The sequence below is a fragment of the Otolemur garnettii genome, unplaced genomic scaffold (assembly GCF_000181295.1).
Source record: "Otolemur garnettii isolate 467f Iridium unplaced genomic scaffold, OtoGar3 scaffold00087, whole genome shotgun sequence".
NCBI classification, from domain to species: Eukaryota; Metazoa; Chordata; class Mammalia; order Primates; family Galagidae; genus Otolemur; species Otolemur garnettii.
Genome location: NW_003852482.1, coordinates 1725893 through 1744653, shown reverse-complemented (window position 1 = coordinate 1744653; position 18761 = coordinate 1725893). Strand labels below are relative to the sequence as shown.

The 18761-nt window shown below is 56.4% G+C and overlaps 1 protein-coding gene across 1 annotated transcript in view; it reads left to right on the top strand.

The window, feature by feature from the left end:
• NACC2 (NACC family member 2) overlaps positions 1-17080 on the top strand; it is an 83218-nt gene extending 66138 nt beyond the window's left edge. Inside the window, exons 3-6 of the mRNA XM_003794838.3 lie at positions 8417-8581; positions 10463-10568; positions 11114-11211; positions 12192-17080. Coding sequence (XP_003794886.1) covers positions 8417-8581; positions 10463-10568; positions 11114-11211; positions 12192-12697 — 875 coding nt within the window. The 3' untranslated portion in view covers positions 12698-17080. The remainder of the gene's footprint in view (positions 1-8416; positions 8582-10462; positions 10569-11113; positions 11212-12191) is intronic.
• Positions 17081-18761: the final 1681 nt, after the last annotated feature.

The following is an 18761-nucleotide window of genomic DNA, read 5'->3' as shown; positions in this document are numbered from 1 at the left end:
ATCTGTGTCCAAGGAACATGCACATGTGCAGACGTGCAGTGTCGACCCCCAGCTCTATCTGTGTCCAAGGAACATGCACATGTGCAGACATGCAGTGTCGACCCCCAGCTCTATCTGTGTCCGAGGAACATGCACATGTGCAGACGTGCAGTGTCGGTCCTGTCCTGCTCTTGCTTTGTTCTAGACAGTCCCTGTCACCACTCTCAGCACACACTGCCCTGCTGTTGCCTTCGTGGAGACTGGTGCCACGTGGTGTGGTCGGCTGGGACTTGGTCAGTCCACAGTTGGACAAGGAGGCTGCATCTGCCTGGTGTGAAGGTGGTGCTGCCTCCTGCCTCTCCAGGGTGACATTTGGCAAGTCTGAGGAATTCGAGGAGAGCACACAGTAAGAGGGTGTCGCAGTCGGCGCACAGGCTGAGGGCTGGACCAGCGAGGGGACTCTGAGTGTCCAGGCCAGGCCAGGTTGCTGGAGGGATGGATGCAGAGATGTGCAGCAGGTAAAGACAGAAGCACCCTCCTGGCCTGGGGGACCCCAGCCCCAGGGCAGGCATCGGCCAGGGCACAGGTTGGGCGTGGTGGTAGCCAGGGTGATTGGGCCTGGTTAAGTTAATAAGGAGAAGTCCAGAGGGTCCAGGTCACTTGGGGAATCCTATGTATTCCAAGAACTGAGCCAGGAAGGCAGGAGGGGCGGGGCAGGGCCAGTTAGCTGATCCCGGAGCCTGACTGGCTGCAGAACTATGTGGCCCATGGGTGCTGGGTGTGAGCCGCTCTGGGCTGCTGCATTGACCCCTCGCTGGCCCCAGCAGCTGTGAGGCCTGAGAGACCACGTGCCCCTGTGTCCCCACTGCCAGAGGCCCACGGGACGGGATATGTGTGCAGATCCTCGCTCACCGTGCCTTTTGAGTTTTTGTCTCCACCGTTATTTTCCTTTCACCTGGCTTTCCCTGTTAGGCATTCGCTATTTCACCTCAAACACCAGGCACATCAGTGTCTCTAAGATGCAATACATCCCCTGTGTCCTAGCCCCTGTAAATTGTGGTGCATCATGGGTAAACTGGTGGCATTTTTGCCCTTTGGTGGGTGAAGAAATGATGTGTCTTATAATCAGTGGTTTTTTCGCTTCCTCTGAATCAGCATGTTGGTGTCACTTCTGGTCCTTCTGGAACAAGGCAGGGCCCTGCCTCAGCCCTGTGAGGCCACGTACATTAGGCACATGCTAGATGCCATGTTCTGGGATGTGGGCCAGCAGGTGGTCCCCCTGCACAGCGGGAGTGCTGGGCCAGACGGGCTCCCCAGCCAGTGGGCAGTACGCTGGGACTGGCAGTTCCCTCCAACAGTGGCAGCTGCACTGGGACCCTGAGGCTGGGGAGATGGGCAGTGGTGCCAAGGTGGGGAAGTTTCTGAAGTGCCACTAACCACACCAGGTGCCACATCCACTCACAGTTGCTCTGCTATTGGCCTCAGCTCTGGCCAGGAGGGACCTGAGCAGGGGCCGAGCAGCTGGTATGCCCTGACCTGGCAGGGTGTGTTGTGGGCAGCAAGACACAGCCTTGAGGAGGGTGGGACCTCCACTCATCCAGACTTACTGGTGCATGTGGGGCCCCTGTCCTGGGAGTGCCCACAACCTGCTGGCTTTCCATCTGTGATGCCCCCCAAGATGTCAGCCCCCCACAACCTTTCCTGCACTTTCTCCCCCACCCTGGGTCCCAGTGCAACTGCCACTGTTGAGTCTGTCATGGGTATGGCCCTGTCCAGGCTGCACCAGATTGACTGAACACAAGTGGTACGTTTATGTGAGAGCAGAGGCCGCCTGGAACTGAGCAGAGTGGGCGGGGGAGGGCTGGACAGCCACTTTGAGGCCAGGTGTGGCCTGAGCTTTCCTGATCTGGCTTCATCATTAACCCCTCAGTAGCCGTCTACCCCTAGCCCCTGGCAGCCACAGGTCTGTTCTCTGTCCAACTCGAAATATCAAGGGAGTGTTTATATCTTTTTCATACAGGCCCATATGTGGTTATCTAACAGTTTGGGACAGGCGTCTTCTGAGCAATGGGAAGAACTTGAGACTCGTCCAGGCTGTGTATCAGCAGCTTGTGCCTTTTGTTGCTGAGCAGTAACCGTTGCGTGGACAGCTCACATGCCCACCTCCCCCGCACAGGACAGTGGCGTTTCTGTTACAGTCCAGGATATTCACAAGCCAGACTGACGTAAGCTGTCCTGCGCAGGGCTGGACAGCCTGTCTTTGGGGACAGCTTCTCACTTCTCTCAGCCACACACCCAGAAGTGTGGTTGCTGGGTCACATGCTGAGTAATGAGAACCGCCAGGTGCTTGCGTAGTGGCCATGCCCCTTTGTGTTCCCAGCGGCAGAGGACGTGCCAGGTGTCCCTGCAGCACTTGGGGGTGTCCACGCTCTCAGGCTCGTCGTGGTTTTAGAACCCACGTTTGCGTGTCTCCTCTGGCCGTTGTGTGTCTTCTGTGTGCTGATTTTCCATCTGTGATGTCATGGTGACGCCTCTGTTCCAGTCTTCTACCTATTCTTGAGACTGGGTTGTTTGGTTTTTCTCCTGTGGAGTTTGAGAGCTCTTTGCATTTTTTTTTTAGAGATAGAATCTCACTTTAACACCCTCAGCTGTGGCGTCACAGCTCACGGCAACCTCCAGCTCCTGAGCTTAGGCAATTCTGCCTCAGCCTCCCAAGGAGCTCTTTGCATCTCTTATGCAAACCCTTTTGCGGGAGGTGTGCTTTGCTGGTATCTTCTTCTAGTTTCTAGCTGCCTTGTCTTTTTATCTTCCTTTGTTTTGGTAAATTCTATTAATGATTTATCAGTTATTCCTGTCTAAGCCTTTAGATTAACTCAAGATCACAAAGATTTTCTACCATTTTCTTCTAAAAGTTTTATGGTTTTGCATTCTACCTTTGCCCAGTGTGAGGGGCTCCTGTGGTGTAGGCGGCCACTTGCTGCAGTACCACTTATCAGAGGCTGCCATGTCCCCATTGACCGGTGACACACAGGCTTGTGTGGGGTCCCCATGGCCTTCAGTGCTGTGCTGCGGACCCGTGTGTGCCCTGTTGCCTGTGCCGCAGTCTTGATCACCACGGCTTCACAGGCGGGGTTACACCATTCATTGTGAAACGCCCGATCTTGTAAGCACTGAGTGGATTTGTTGATATCTCTCACATTTCACTGTTACTCTTGTTTTATTTTTTCCTGAAGGTACATCCTCATTCTTTCAAAGGCACATTTTGGCTTGTGATTAGCTTTCAAGATTTTTTTTTTTTAGGGCAATTTTTGTGAAACTACAGTAAGCCAAAAGTCCATGTCATTTTCTAATGTGAGTTCCGTCATGGAACCAGTGCAGTGCAGACAACTCGAAATATCAAGGGAGTGTTTGGGAAGGACGTGGCTGGTGAATGCACAGGACACCAGTGATTTGGGAAGCTCCATTCTGGTGATTTAAATCTTGAACATGAGCCACATGGGGGACTTGAGTCCAAGGTGGATGGTGATGAGCTGGAAGCTGGGTGGAGGTGAATGCACCTCAGCCTGCACATGGATGGGCAGCAGGATCTGATGTCACTGTGGCAACAACACTGGACCATCTGAAACAAATCGGCAGGTAAAGAAGCTGAGTAGATGGGTTCCTCGGGAATTAAATGAGCGTCAGAAGAGAGATTGTCTCAAAGCTTGCCTTTCTTTGTTGTCATGACATAAAGTTGAACCCTTTCTCGTTCATACGTTACATGTGATGGAAAATGGGTTATTTATGACAATCACAAGCCTTTGGCACAATGGTTAGATAAAGTGTGAAACACAGTCCCCAAAACCAAATATTCATCAAAAGAGCTAGTGGTGTCTGTATGGTCGTCTAGCACTGGTATTACCCACTATGGCTTTGTGAAACCTGGTCATTCGATTACAACAGACGTCTCCTGCAACCTGCTAGATGACATGGGGCGGGTGCTGGGAGTAAGCCACTGAGACTGGTCGCTGGAGATAGGATGGTCATCTGGAGACCGCACTGCTGCACAAGCAGCACTGGTCAGACTATAGAAGCAGGACCTGGAAACACTGCAGTCCACTGTGGGCACCGGACCTCACGCTCACTGACCACCACTTCTTCCAGGCTCTGGACCGCTTCTTGCAAGGAAACCTGTTGAATTCTCAACAAGCTGTGTGCAGCGCCTTGTGTAGTTTCACAGACACGTGCTGTCCAGGCTTCTTGGCTGTGTCGTAAACCAGCTACTGTTAAGATGGCAAAGTTGGGCCCCTGGTTGAGGCGCGTACTTTGAGTAATTGTACTGCTTCTTGTTTGAGGTGTTTCTTATATTTTGATTCGAAATTAGACATTTTATATTTAGTGACCTGCATAAAATCTGTGTGAATCAGCACTTTTTTCTATCAAATTTGGATGGCATTTGGATTTAAGATGTATATTTCTACACAATTAAGGACTACAGGTTCATTTACTTATTCTGTGTTTTAGCAGATGACATGGACTTCCCTGGAGGGCACCCCATGGCACCGTGGGGTTTACCAGGCCTCCTGGCCACCCCAGGAGCCACTATGTGTGGGATCCCTTGGTGGGGGCTCCAGCTGGGGCTGCCACAGCTGTCTCTGATGATGACCCTGGGTAAGTCCCCAAGGACACACTCAGTATCTGGGCCTTCCTGCCAGTGGGGCAGCGTCTTGGTGTGTTGGAGTGGAGGGATCCAGAGCTCCCTGCACGTCCCCAGTTAGTGACTGGCAAGGTTGAGAAGTGTCAGGGCTGAGGCCAGTGGGACCTGGTTCCCCCTCAAACCTCCATGACCTGCTGACACTCACTCTCACCCCCTTTAAAAAACTTCACACCATAAAACACACATAAACTCAACTGAGGAAGTCATTTCTTTTTTTTGAGACAATGTCTCACTCTATCACCCTAGGTAGAGTGCCCCGGCTTCATCACAGCTCACAGCAACCTCGAACTCTTGGGCTCAAGCAATCTTCTTACCTCAGCCTTCCAAGCAGCTGGGACTACAGATGTCTGCCACAGTGTTAATGTTTCTATTTTTAGTGGAGATGGGGGTCTCTCTCTTACTTTAGGCTGATCTCCAACTCCTGAGCTCAGGGGATCCACCCGCCTCGGCCTCCCCGAGTTCTGCGATTACAAGTGTGAGCCCCTGCACTGGCCACAATGAAGTCATTTCTAAGTGTACAGCTTGGGGGCATGAAGCTTGTTCAGCCTGCGCAGTCATCACCCCCTCCAGCTCCAGAATTTTCCATCTTCCCAACCTGACAGTCTATCTCACGAAACACGGACTCCCTAGGCCCAGAACCCTCAATTCAGCTGTGTCTCTGGATCTGAGGACTGCACGCCCCACATGCGCAGACCACACAGGCTTTGCCCCATGGGATCTGGCTATTTCTGTAGGGCCTCCACCCGGCTGGGAATGGCAGGAGCTCCTTCCAGATCCACCCAAAGTCCCCTGACCCAAAAAGTCCTGTGTTTGCCTGACTGATGTGATCAGAGGGGGCTTCTTGCCCCCTCCCCTCAGCAGCCAGTGCCCTGTCTGCCTGGGTCAGCTGCTATTCTGGGTACCTCTATCGTGACTGTGACTCACCTTTTCTGTGTGGAGAGCAGTTACTCACACCTCCATACAAACAGTTAATTGCTCTTTCACTAACTTTTCACCAAATATCACAGAGCCAAAATATTTGGAAAGCATGATTCTAAAAATCAAAGTTTCATCAACAGGGCCCTTGATGGCAAAGGGAGCTGTCCCACTGCAGTGGCCAGTCCTGGGGTGACAGTTCTGAGACCCAGGCTCAGAAGGTCTGTTCCCTGCTTACACCCCTGGGCGACTCCCAGCCTTGGGAATCGAGTGCTGTGGGCTCTCTGAATGGCCCATCGGAGGTCGCCAGGGACCAGTCTCTCCTGAGGTTTTCATTAAACCCAGTGGTAACTTGGCTCTTGAAGCTCAGCTCCTGCCAAGGGTGACTTGGGGGCCAGGGGAGGGATGGGGTGCAGGAAGAAATTCAGAGCACCTCTGTGGATGAACTACAACTTGGCTCAGGATATTTTTAGCCAGAGGCAGTATCCAGCACACGGCAAGGCAGAAATAGAAGAGGTTTTTTCGGCTGACAGTCTCTGGCTCTTAGGGAGCCGGGCTGGGGCGGGCAGAGTGCAAACAGCTTCTGGTGTTGAGAAAAACATCCCGGAGGATGCACAAGGAGCGTTTCTGCTGCCGCCTCTCTGTGTAAATGCTGCTCCTCACTCCCTGCCCCTGTGCGTGTGTAATCAGGCAGGCTGTGCGGGGGTGGGACTGGTAATTACCTACGTTTTAAAATAGCACCTGGAGTGTTTGTGCTGTGTTCCCCGAGGCCCCCGGCAACCTTGGGCCGCAAAGGTTCTCTGTGCTTTGCCCATGGGAAATGCTCGTTGGTGGCCTCTGCCTACCACGTAGGCTTCTACTAAGTGTCTGTAACTTTGGGAAGCTCTATCTCTGCAGCTGACCAGAGGCTGCCTCAGGCACTGCTGAGCGAGCTGCTGCCACTGGGGTGGGGCAGGGCGGGGCCGGTAGGCCCTAGGACCCAGGTCTCAGCACCATGACAGAATAGGGATTCAGGATACACAGTGGGGGGTAGAGCTGCAGGTGGTCCCAGCACCCCCAGCCCACCTGGTCCTCAGGAATGGAACCCTCCCTGCGTCCCCTGTGGTGGCTCTTAAAGTGGATGTTAAGATTTGTGGGGTCACATGGTTAACCCAGATGCTGACCCCTCCCCCACAGGAGTAAAGCTAACTGGGGTGAACCCCTGCCACCCTCCGTCCTAGGTCCCCCCATGCCCCAGGCAGCTATCCTCCTGAGAAGTTTTCTGTCACTCCTGAAGATGTGGCCAGGATGAGGAGGGACCGTGGGTGCTGGCCCAACCTCGCGGCAGGTACTTCTGCCTCTGACCATCTTGGAGCAGCCACAGGGCAAGATCTGGTCTGAGCCACCTGCCCTGAGCCTGTTGGATGTGGCATCCTGGCACCAGGACATCCTATAAGCCACCCGCTCCTGCCCAAGGGCTTCAACTCCACTGGGGCTGTGAAGGACCCTCACCCTACCCTTGGGGAGCATAACCCAATCTTGTGGCCAAAGTGGCAGCAGAAGCTTTTCCAGACTGCGAGGTTCCTCCTGTCATCAGGCAGGAGGGAAACCTGGGCACTCAGTGGACCCGGTTCAGAGCGGTGTGACTTCTTAGCAAGGACCTCTGACCACAGGCAGGAGCCCTTCCCAGGCTCTTACCTGTGTGCTGGGGACACCAGGACGAGGGAGGCAGCCCACACTTAGGCAAGGTGGCTGAGTAGCAGCCTGCCAGGCCCTGTGTGAGGAGTGCTAGGCTGGTGGCCAGAGTGCCACGTGGGTACCTGGGGGCTGCTCTGGGGGACTGGGGTTCACCCTGGAACCCTGCTGGCCTTGCACAGATCCTGCCTGAGGGACTCAGGGCAGAAAGGACAATGAGGAAATGAGGGGGAGGCAGGCAGTGCTGGGCAGGATTTGGCAGGGCCCCATCTCTTCATGGCACCTGCAGTGCTGAATGTCCAGCAAATGGGCATGGTAGGAGGCCCTGCCCCGCAGAGCACCAGCACGCACCCCCAGCCTGACTGCAGAGAGTCCGGCAGGGGACCCGGACCAGCCAAACTGCTCAAGAGAGTCCCTGCGGCAGGGCTGGGGTCACATCAGCGGTGACAGCTGGCCACGTGGCACAGGGACCCCGAGAGGCCTATCTGTGTACAGTGCTGTGCACCCCTGCAGTGGCAGGTGCAGGGACCAGACTGCTGCCTGTCCCCCACAGGGGCCTGTCAGGACATCCCTAGAGTGCGGGGGGCCATCCCAGTGACACTGCTCCTGCCGGGTGTGTGAGGTCTGAAGGGCTGTGTCCCTGGACATGCCAGGGCCCCCATATCCCTCACCTGTGGCACAGCTGGTCATACCCCAGCTGCTTTTCTCATGGAGCTGCTTTAAGGAGAGAGCTGGGTTGACAGGCCCTGGACCCCTTCCTAGCTCCCAGCCTCCCTCTAATCCACGGTTTTCCTGACAGCAGAAGTGACCATCCACCGGGGGAGCAGTGCAAACCCTGCAGGGCCCAGCCCCTGTGCTGCCTCAACATCTCTGCCGGCTGTCCTCCTCCTGTTCTGTGCACATGCCCTGTCACCACCCACAGCCTGGAGCCCTCCCTCCTCTCCGGCCTGGTTGTGCAGTGGGCATCTCCAGGAGCCACCTCCAGCCCCCGAGGCCCCTTCCCTCGGCAGGGCTGGTGCCTGCATCTTCTGCTCACTTCCTCACTGCGGCTCCCCTGCCAGGGCAGAGCTGGGGGCAAGAGGGCCCCAGGGGTCACAGAGGGCAGCTTAGCAGATGCTGTCCTCACCGAGTCCCTCACTTCTGGGCCCATAGTGCAAGAGAAACCGGAGCCGGTGCCGCTGGAGAGCCGTTCCTGCGTCCTTATCCGCCGCGACCTGGTGGCCCTGCCTGCCAGCCTCATCAGCCAGATCGGATACCGCTGCCACCCCAAGCTCTACTCGGAGGGGGACCCTGGTGAGAAGCTGGAGCTGGTGGCAGGTGAGGCCTCTTCCCGCCCCCTATTGTATGCAAATGTCCTTGCTTATTTTTTTTTCAGAGCAGTGAACAATGTACTCATCACCAATTAGTCAAAAAAAGAGGATAGAACATCTTAAATTTCCTCTAATTTCCTTTTTGAAGAATGTGTCATTAAGAGGAGTTATTCAATTGAATTAATTTAGCATTTTAATTGAGTCCCTTGGGTCGGTGGCTTCTGGCAGGGGTTGCAATCATGATGTGTTTTAATTTAGGTTGCAGATCAAGCCATCTTCTGCACAGTTTACCAGCCCCACCCTCCTGTGAGCATACAGTTGCCACATTGGGGGTGACAGCCGGGCTCCAAACGGCTACAGTCAGAACTGAGTGTCTTCCCCAGAGGACAGGCTCCCACAGGGCCCGGTCTTACCCAAAGAGCCATCTTCTCAGTGTTAGGATTCATTTGGCTCCTTGTAGGTCTTAAAGGCCGGTCAGCAAAAGGATGCAAATTGATGTGTAACCATCCTCTCTGATGGCTCTCGAGACATTTTCTGGTAATTCTCTCCCTTGGTTTGCTGGGCAGGCCCTTGGGTCCATCCTTGGCTGCAATGCCCAGTGGTCCTGGCGAGCCACCCACCCTGCTCCTATCTGGCACCCCACATGGCCTGTCCCTGGGCAAGGCCTCGAACTGGGTGCTGTCCCCTCCCCCGGGAGCCTGCCTGGGGCCCCTCAACCCACAGGGCTTTCCATCCTACAGGAGAGCGGCTTCCTGGCCTGCCCTGACCTGGGGTGGGGCAGGGAGCCCAGTCAGCTGTAGTGGATCATCTGGCTGGCCAGGCTACCGGAGCGGGTACCAGGGCCAAGAGGCCTGGTCTCCATGTAACTGGGCCTGCGAAGGAGTGCCCTCCGCTATCCCTGCTGAGGCAGCAGCAGCCTGTGTTTGGGGCTGAGAGTGGCTCAGAGCATCAGGCTCAGGAGTATCCAGCCAGCCCAGGGCCTGACGGGGAAGCATCTGTGGAAGGGCCAGGCAATGGGACCCTGATCTAGAGCCTCCTTCAGGGAGTGGTGTCTTCATGGATGTGAAGACTAGCCAGCCACAGAACAGGACCAGGGAAGAGCCCTGGGGCTGAGGTGGCAACCTCTACAGGGGACCGCTCACTCCTGAGGGCTCTCTTGGCATGAATAGGTCCCTAGAGTCTTCCTGCCACCGTGACTCTTCTGGTGAGAAGGCTTAGGGCATGCTCCATAAAAGAGGGTAGAGAAAGACCCAGATAGGACGACACTCTGGACAGGTCTCCTGTGCGCCACTCAAACGTTTACACTGTCTTTCCCTCTGTGGAGTCAGGCAGCCTTCTAGCTCCTTCCAAAGCCCCCTTTGCTCCTGGTGGGGTCCCATCCCTCTGTGGGTTCAGTTCCTGGCTCATCCGCACCCTGGCAAGCACTTAGGGCTTCCTGGGGTCAACAGCATAGTGTGGGCCCCCAGCCCCCTGCCCCACACTGGCTTTCCCCTCCAAATGCACCCAGAAGGGTCAGTGCTGGACCCACTGAGGCCACAGCCAGAACCCCCGGCCCAGCCTGAGGCTCTTGGGACCTGGGCAGGGAGAGAGTGGAGAGGCCAAGTGTTCCCCAAACCAATGCCAACGATGGCCCCCGTGAAGTGTGTTCCCAGGAAGGTGGCTGGGGCCAGCCATGTCCTGCTGACAGGGCCTCCATGCAGTGAGGAAAGCTCGGAGCTCGGGGCTCCCTTGGGAAAGGTGGGGGGCTCCTGGCTTTACCTAGCCCTGGGGAGGCGGGGGATGCTGGGCTGCAACCTTAGCTTTGGCTGCCCCTACCCCATCCTCCCCTCACCTGTTCCTCCCCCGGGAAGGTCCCAGGGCCTCACCATTATATGTTTGGCGACCACAGGCTCTGGTGTCTACATCACACGTGGACAGCTGATGAACTGTCACCTCTGTGCAGGGGTGAAGCACAAGGTCCTACTTCGGAGACTCCTGGCTACCTTCTTTGACAGGTGGGTACAGGGGAGGAGGCTGCGGGAGGCCCCTGTCTCCTTCAGCTGTGATTCCTGACTGTCAGGGCTTCAGCACCTGAGGCCCTTATGCCTTGGCGGCTTCTCCATGGCCCAGGACAGGCCAGTGCTCCTGGGCGAGCGGGTGGGGGGTCCCCATAGGCCCAGACACAGGTCTCGAGGAGGGTCTGGCTCTCCGGGCATTTCACAAAGGGCTTGTGGTCCCACAAGTTAAAGAACCACAGTTGCTCCATTATATAGACGAGTCCCCCAAGGCAAAGCAACTTGCTCAGATGATGAGGTCCCTGTGGACACGGCTTAGGACTGATCAGGTCATCTTTGCAGACCCATCACCCAGATGACCTTCTCAGCCCGGGAAGCCTGTCCTTCACCTTTAGAGGGTGGCTGGGCCTGCTCCCTACCCCAGCTCACAACCCCTGGGCTGCGCCAGCCTGAACATGAGGCCAGGTGACCTCCCAGCAAGGTGAGGCATAGGGAAGCCTGCTCTGGTCCGGCCACCTCACTTTGCCCCGACCTCCCTCCTCCAGGAACACACTTGCCAACAGCTGCGGCACCGGCATCCGATCATCCACCAGCGACCCCAGCCGCAAGCCACTGGACAGCCGAGTCCTGAACGCTGTGAAATGTGAGGCCTGGGGTCTCTAGGGCAGGGCGGGGCCTCAGGAAAGCAGGGTGGGCCCTGGGGTGCCAAGTGGGGTAGAAGAGGAGAAAAGAGCAGCCCTGGAAGCCAGGTCTCGAGGTGCTAATGTTCTTGGTAGGTTTCCAAGTGTGATGAATTCAGCTGCGAAACTATTTTAATATGTGAAATAGATCTAATTTTCCTTTTTGAACAAAACCCCTTATTTACATTTCTCAGTTATTTTGAGGCTTTGCCATCTGTTCGGGCCGGCTTCTGCCTCTGGCTCCTGGGCTTGTTGGGGGGGGGGGAGGCAGCCATGGTAGGGCACACGCCTGCCCTGCACCCCAGACATGGGAGAGGCCACTGCTCCCCAGCCAGGCCAGCCATAGTCACAGCCTCCTGGGGCTGCCAGCTCCAGAGGCACTATCTTGTTTTCTTGCTTAAAAAAATCCCTTGTGAGGCTAATTCTGTTTTAAAGCAAAGAGGGGCCTTTGCAGTCAGTAATTACAGTCCCAAAGCACCAGGTACCGGAGGGGGAGGCTGGGGCTGCCTGGGGACCTGCCGTGGCTCTGGTGGCATTTGGAGACCCAGGTCTGACCCATATGGGAAAGTGAGGACAGTGGAGAATGGTGGTGGCGGTTGTCTATCACTTGGGATGGGACAGGGCTGTTCTCAGTAGGCGTAGTCCTTGTCTACTTCTGTGGGAGGACCCTCCGATCAGCCCTAATTTTCAGCAGGAGATAGGAAGGCTGATATAGGGGTACAGGAGGCCAGGGTGCTGGAGCTAACTAGACAGAGGTGTAGCAAAGGAACATGGGGTTTGCTGGCTGGGCAGTGGGGAGTGTCCTCTCATCTCCAAAGACCTGGCCTCGGGAGTGGCCACTCCAGTACAGGGGCCTTACCGGTGAGGCTGGTCTAGGGCATCATGATTCTGTGGTCTCGCAGGAGGCCACCCTCATGCCCTCCCTGCTGCCCTGTCCTTGCAGTATACTGTCAGAACTTCGCCCCCAGCTTCAAGGAGAGTGAGATGAACGTGATTGCTGCAGACATGTGTACCAACGCCCGCCGGGTCCGCAAGCGCTGGCTGCCCAAGATCAAGTCGATGCTGCCGGAAGGCGTGGAGATGTACCGCACAGTCATGGGGGCCTCAGCTGCCAGTGTGCCCCTCGACGCCGAGTTCCCACCCACTGCAGCACAGGTGTTCGAGCAACGGATCTATGCTGAGCGGCGCAGCGACGCCGCCACCATCGTGGCGCTGAGAACTGACGCCATGAATGTCGACCTGAGTGCCACCAACCCTGCCTTCGAGGCTGGAGAGGAGGTAGATGGGGCCGGCTCAGTCATCCAGGAGGTAGCAGCCCCTGAGCCGCTGCCCGCTGATGGCCAGAGCCCCCACCAGCCCTTTGAGCAGGGCAGCACCAGCTCCAGCAGGCCCCAGACACCCGTGGCCACAGCCAGGAGGCCTGAGGGCACCTACGCGGGGACTTTGTAAGGGACCAGCGCCTCCTGAGGGACAGAGCACCAGAGCTGCTTGCATGCATTACTAATACAGCAATGTGATCGAGCCACTTACCTACTGAACTGCTACTGTTGCCTGAGAAAAATGTGATTTTTATTCTGCTTGTATTTAAAATCGATGAAGGAAACAAATGCATTCATTATACTGTAAACAGTTAGGCCTTGGGGACCTCACTGCAAGAAAGGTCCCAGGGTTCCCTTTTGATATTCAGGAGGTTAATCTCCAAGTTGTAGCTTCCCCCTCCTTGGGGAGGGGGCAAGAGGCCACCAGGCCCCTGGTGCCCACCCCGCCCCTCCCTCACCTACCCCAGAAGCCAGAGCTGGGGCCAGCGGTGGCCATAGGCTGGGGAGTGCGTTCTGTGACACCCCGCTCCTTGCCTGTGGGCCCTCTTTGGGGGATGGGTGAGGCTGGGTCCCCAGGGACTCAAACTCCTTGATTTTCCCTCTCCTTGAGAGTCGGGGGCCAAGCCCGCAGAGCTCCCCTCCTGTGTGGGGCTCATGTGCAGGGAGCCGTGGTGGGGCTGCGGCTATGGCCACTCACTCTCAGGGCAGACAGTGTGCACCGACAGCCCCCCATGCACTGTTCTTGCTCTGCTGGACCCCTCTCAGCTCTGCGGCCTCTCAGCCACTGGCCCCCCACCATGGAAGTGTGCAGCTGACATGGCCCACCACCCGCCGCCTCCTTAGCCACCGCGGGGTTATGCTTCTCTGTCTTTCTGTTCTTGTAATTTAGACCTCTTTCATATATGGTTTAGAAACTGTCAGACCCAATAGAGCAAAAAATTGCAGAGGGTTGGGTGTCCCTGTGCCCAGCCCACTGTGGCTGGGGGTGGTCATTTCCGGCAGTCTGGGTGCCTGCCTGGGTCAGGGTTCACTCATCTCCCAATGGGAGCAGAGGGGGTCCTGGGGAAGTGCAGCCAGGACATGTGGGGCTAGCTGGGAACAGGCTGCCAGGGCTAGCCAGAGTGCAAGCAGGCCCCCATGCCATGTGCCTCTGAGGGTGCCTGGCCCTCAGGTGGGTGGCAGGTACAGGCCTAAGACGGTGTGGTCTGCAGGTGTGGACGCTGGAAGGGGACCAGGGCTTCAGGGATGCACGGGGCGGGGAGAGGGGTCAGTGCAGCAGGGCCTATGGAGGACGAGCCTGCTGAGGCCAGAGCACTCACTTTGAAGCTTGATTGTTTCCTAAGTGGTGAGGGTCGCACGGTAGTGGGACATGCTGGTGTAGCCATTTGCCTAGGTGCCTTTGTCCTCCTGCCTTTAGTGACACAGGCAGCTCTCCAGGTGTGGCCAGAGGACCCCCTCACCCAGCAGCAGGTCTGCTGCTCCCTTCTGCCCATCTGCCCGCCTGGCACTTGACCCCCTACTTTGTGAGTGGGACAAGGGTGGCTGTGGCCCATTCCCCTCCCTGTGCACAAGGTGGATAGGTGAGGCTGAGCGTACCCCCCAAGACCTGTGGAGCCCCATAGTGGGAGGCCCTGTGCTGTGCCCTGGTGTGGGAACAGCTTTCCCAGTGGGCTCCTCACCCCTGCTGATGCTGCCCTCCCTGTGTGGAGAGGCCTAGGGGGTCCTCTGTGGGGGCCTCCTCCTGAGTCTGTACTCAGCCTCCTGGGCCTCCCACCAGGCCAAGCATGTGCCTGCCCTCCAGAGAGATGTGGTGCCTTTACAAAGGGGGGACCATGGGCAGGCACTGTGTGGGCAGCCTCAGCCCCCACCTGTCCCTTGGGGCCTGTGCTCCTGGGGCAAAGGGCCCAGAGGTGGGCCTCTCCCTGCTTCTTCCTCCCCTGTCATGGGCCCAGGTGGGGATGGGGCCCACTGGGGACCAGGACCAAACCTTCCTAGGCACTGGGAGGAGGTCATGGAGTAGGGAGGAGTTGGTAGATGAGAGCTGGGGCTGCACCCTGGTCCCCTCTGGAGTTTCCCTTCATTGCTGCCCCCACCCAAATTTGCACTTCAATTTGAGCATCACTGGGGACCTGTGGGAGACGGGCCTGCCTGTTCTGGCTGTTGACACGAGGGTCGTCTCTCCGCCTCCATGCAAAGTGGGCACCCCCACTAGAGGGTGCAGCCAGCCCCTGCGGGAGGCAGTGGCTGCACAGAGGATGCCTGACCGCCACTCAGGCTAGCACAATGTCCCGTGACCTCTGTTCCTTAATTGTTTATAATCGCCGTCTGTTTTGTTGTTCTGGGTAAGGAAGGCAAGAGCTATAGGTAAGACTTAATAATAATAATTTAATGTGAATGGGTCCTGAGCTCTCCCTGTGCCCCAGGTGGGCCAGGCTGAGCGTTTTGCACTAATGTATCCCGCGGTGGCAGCTGTGGGTCAGGAGTGAGCGTTTGCGGCTGACGATTGTACCTGCTGGGGTGCTCCCTCCGTACCCCGGATGCCCCGCGGGGCAGTGGTGGGCCTGGGCTCGGGGGGCCTTCCAGAGTGCCTTAGCATCTTTTGATCATTTTTCCCAAGGAAAATCAATTAAGACAACCAGACCCTCCCTCCTCCTCTGTTTACAAGATGAATAATTCCAGAATCCGGGGCTGTCCTGTCCTGCAAGCCTGACCCTGACTCCTCCAGACCCTGTAGGCAAGAGAGCACCCGTCAGTATTTCTGCATCTGCACCACTGCCCCTAGGCCTGACCATTAGCAATACGCATACACTACACAGTCTCTCAGAGCTGAGTTCTATCTGCACCTTTTCGAGGAGGACAGGGGGACTAGACCACATTGGAGCTGCAGGGGTGATGAGTGGCCGGCCTGGGATCCAGACCCCACCCCACCCTCTCCAGCTCTGCCCTTGGCTGCCCTCCCTGAGGAAACAGGCCACAGAGGCAGCTGGCAGAGAGCAAAGGTCCACAGAAGCACTGGGAGTTGGGACAGATACTGTGAGCCTGGCGGGCCCGACCGGCCGGCGTCCTCGGCACTTGAATTCTGTCTGTGTTCCGCACTACGTCTGCGCCAGAGCTGTCCTTGCTTCAGTCTGTGTTTGGTTTTGTTGTCTTTGCCCTGAATGTGGATGGAGCTGTGAATGACAGGCAAGCAGACCCTGCCCAGGTGTCATGATGTTGGGGACTGCAGGGGGCTGTCTTATTTCTCCATGAAAACTCATTCTTTGGTGTTTGTGTTTAGAGCTGGAAGAAAGTAGAGGTGGGTGGTGGAGACTGAGGGTTGGCCCACAGGGCTGGTCCCCTCTGAGGGGACAAGGGGACTCTGGCGTGTCTGGCCCTAACCTGTCCGCATTCAATAGCCCTCACTTGGGCACAGGCCCAGTGTGCCCCCCCCCCCAGTCATTTCCTGCTTGGGTTCCCCTCAGATGAGTTATTTTTATGGAAACGTCTTTGCTGCAAGTGGGAATGGCCTATGGCCCATTAACCAACTGAAAACTCGGAGAAAAGCTCTGTTTGCCTCTGCAGTAAATCCTGAACGCAGAACTGGGAGTTCATAGCTGTCTTCGGCTTTAACTACTGTTTCAGAATGTTGCTGCTGCATAAATTTGTCATTATGTCAGCCAGCCGGCTGTGTGCGTGTGAGTGTGTATGTGTGTGTGTGTGAGAGAGAGAGAGACCTCCCTGGAGCACTTAGGGCTTGGTACAAGATGTTCCTAAAATGACAGAGGTTTTTGTTTGTTTGTTTGTTTGTTTTGTTTGTTTTGTTTGTGGGGGGGAAGGAGAATTATGCAGAATCTAAAGCATTCAGAGTGGACAACCTGCTTCTATCCTGATCAGTCGCTTCCATTGTCAGCATTTTGCACATGATTGTGATTTTTATGTCAAAAGAAGCCAAAACTTGCAATACTATTTTTAGCAGACAAAAAAAAAAAACCTAAGTATAAAATGTATAAATATTTTTGACTTGAACATTTGGATGCACTGGGTGCAAACAGAACATTCATCCTTTGGACGGAATGTTTGGGAAGAAGAGACTTTACAGAGGAGACGGTTTGAGAGAGTCTGTTAGGGGTTAAAGTAGTACTGTAACTCACGACTGTTAAAAATAAGTAAAATAAACTGTCCCTGTGCTCTAAAGCAAGGTTTCACAGCACCACTGAGTTAGATTTCAGCCACAGAAGATGCGAGCTTTTTTTGTTGGTTTTTTTCCAGGGCGGAAGCCTTAGTCTCTGTCCTCCCGCACCCTCACTCCTTCGAGCTGTTACTCGGTAGCTTCCAGACTGTTACTTTTTAGCCATGGCTGACACTGTATCAATAGCTAAAACAGAAACATCTGCGCGACCAGGGAAACCGAGGGCTTCCAGCGTGCTCAGAGCCGCGTCACAGAGTGGGACTCTATCACACAGGATGTGACATTAATTGTAAAGCGCTTTGTAAAATTCACATTTACAAAATAATAAAGTCAGTTCAAACCTAAGTTTCCGGGACTTTTGCATGGCAGTGGGTCTTGGGGGAAGACATGGAGAAGCCACAGAAGGCTTTAGGGTACAGGGTGTCCAACTGTCCCAGGATGCCTTCAGGAGCCCCCACTTCTGCCCCAGGCTTGCTGCCCACACAGAGGGGCAGGGATCTGGCTGTGGGGTTCAGGGCCACCTGATCCATCTCTCCTTCTCCAAGGGGGCAGGTGGGCAAGGTGTCTCAGGGGTATTTGTGCCTGTGGGAAGGGCCTGCCTTAAGCCCCTGGTGACCTAGCCGGGGTGGAGGAGGGAGGATCTCCTATTCTGGGTCCTGGTTTTATTGTCTGTGAAGTGGGGCAGCAACCTCACCCTGCCACCTGCCACCTGCCACCCACGCAGAACTCAGCTTCTTCCCTCCCTTCCCCTTCTGCCCCTCCCCCCTTACCTCTCCCTCCCTTCCCCTGCCCCTTCCTTCCTCCTGGCCCAGAACTGCCCCCAATGGACAGAGGGGCAACTGCAAGTGGGCGGAACAGGCCCTGGGCAGGCTGGGAGCTGGGGCTGGGCCTATCTCCACATCTCTGGATGTGTCCCCCAAGGGCCAACTTCAGCCAGGCGCTGAAGTTCAAGTTTTGCAACCATTTCTGCCCATTTGCTCCTTGGCTGTGTCCGCAAGGACCTTTCTGAGCTCTCTGCAGGTCTGTGGCAGGCAGGGCAGGTCAGGTCAAGCTCTTGGTGTGAATGTACCCACCGCACCCGGGTCTTGGAGCCAGCCTCAAGGGTCCTGCCTTGGGCCCCCAATGATGTCTCTTGTGCCTGGCAAGATCTTCCCGTGACAGCTGTGTGCGCTCTCCTGCAGACTGTCAGGGGTCTCACCTAGGGGCCACCTGGGTTCACCTTATAGGCTCTCTGCCCCCTTTCTGGGGGCTTTGTGGCACCCGTCCCACGGAGTGAGGCGGTGGGTTATCTGCTTACTGGTTAACTGGGCCTCCCCAATGCAGGTCTGTGGTGAGTACATTCATGGCTGTGCCCAGAAGAGGATGCCCTGCAACCATGGCCGCAGCGAGCAGGCCCTCAAGTCTCAAATGGATGACGTGGTTTCCTTCCTGGCCCTCCCGACTGAAGGCCCCTATGCAGTGGCATCGCTGTTTGGGTCCACTCTGAGCCACCCCTTCCTACAGGGGCACATCACACTGTCCCCACCCACTGCCAAGCCAGCTCAGGCCTCCAGCGCAGCTGTCCCCATGGCCTGGGCAGCAGTCTGCTGTCTTGCTCCAGGGCCGGTTGCTGCCCATCTGCTCCACCAGGCAACTTCACCCTGGGCAGGCACCTCCTCATCCGGTCCACTCCACTAGGATGGGGTGGGCTCCATGCATGCTGTGCCCCAGGGCCTGCCTGGCTGGCAGGGAGCTTGGTGTGAACAGACACCTGAGTCCTGGGCCACTGGGTGCACACCTGCAAGGCCCAAATGCCCCAACCCCTCAGTATCCAGGACCTCTGAGGCAAGGTAGCCTGGCAGGGGTGGGGGAAGTCCGATGTGAGTCCGGATCCTGCCACCCCGGGATGGCCACCAAGCCCAGCCTACTCTGGGCACTGAGTCTCCCTGGCTTTCCAAGAAGCGGGGAGCTGGGCATCTGCACCAGGCACTCTGTCCCACCATCCTCTGTCCTTGGGTCTGGGGCCTTTCCCTATAGCCTCTGATGG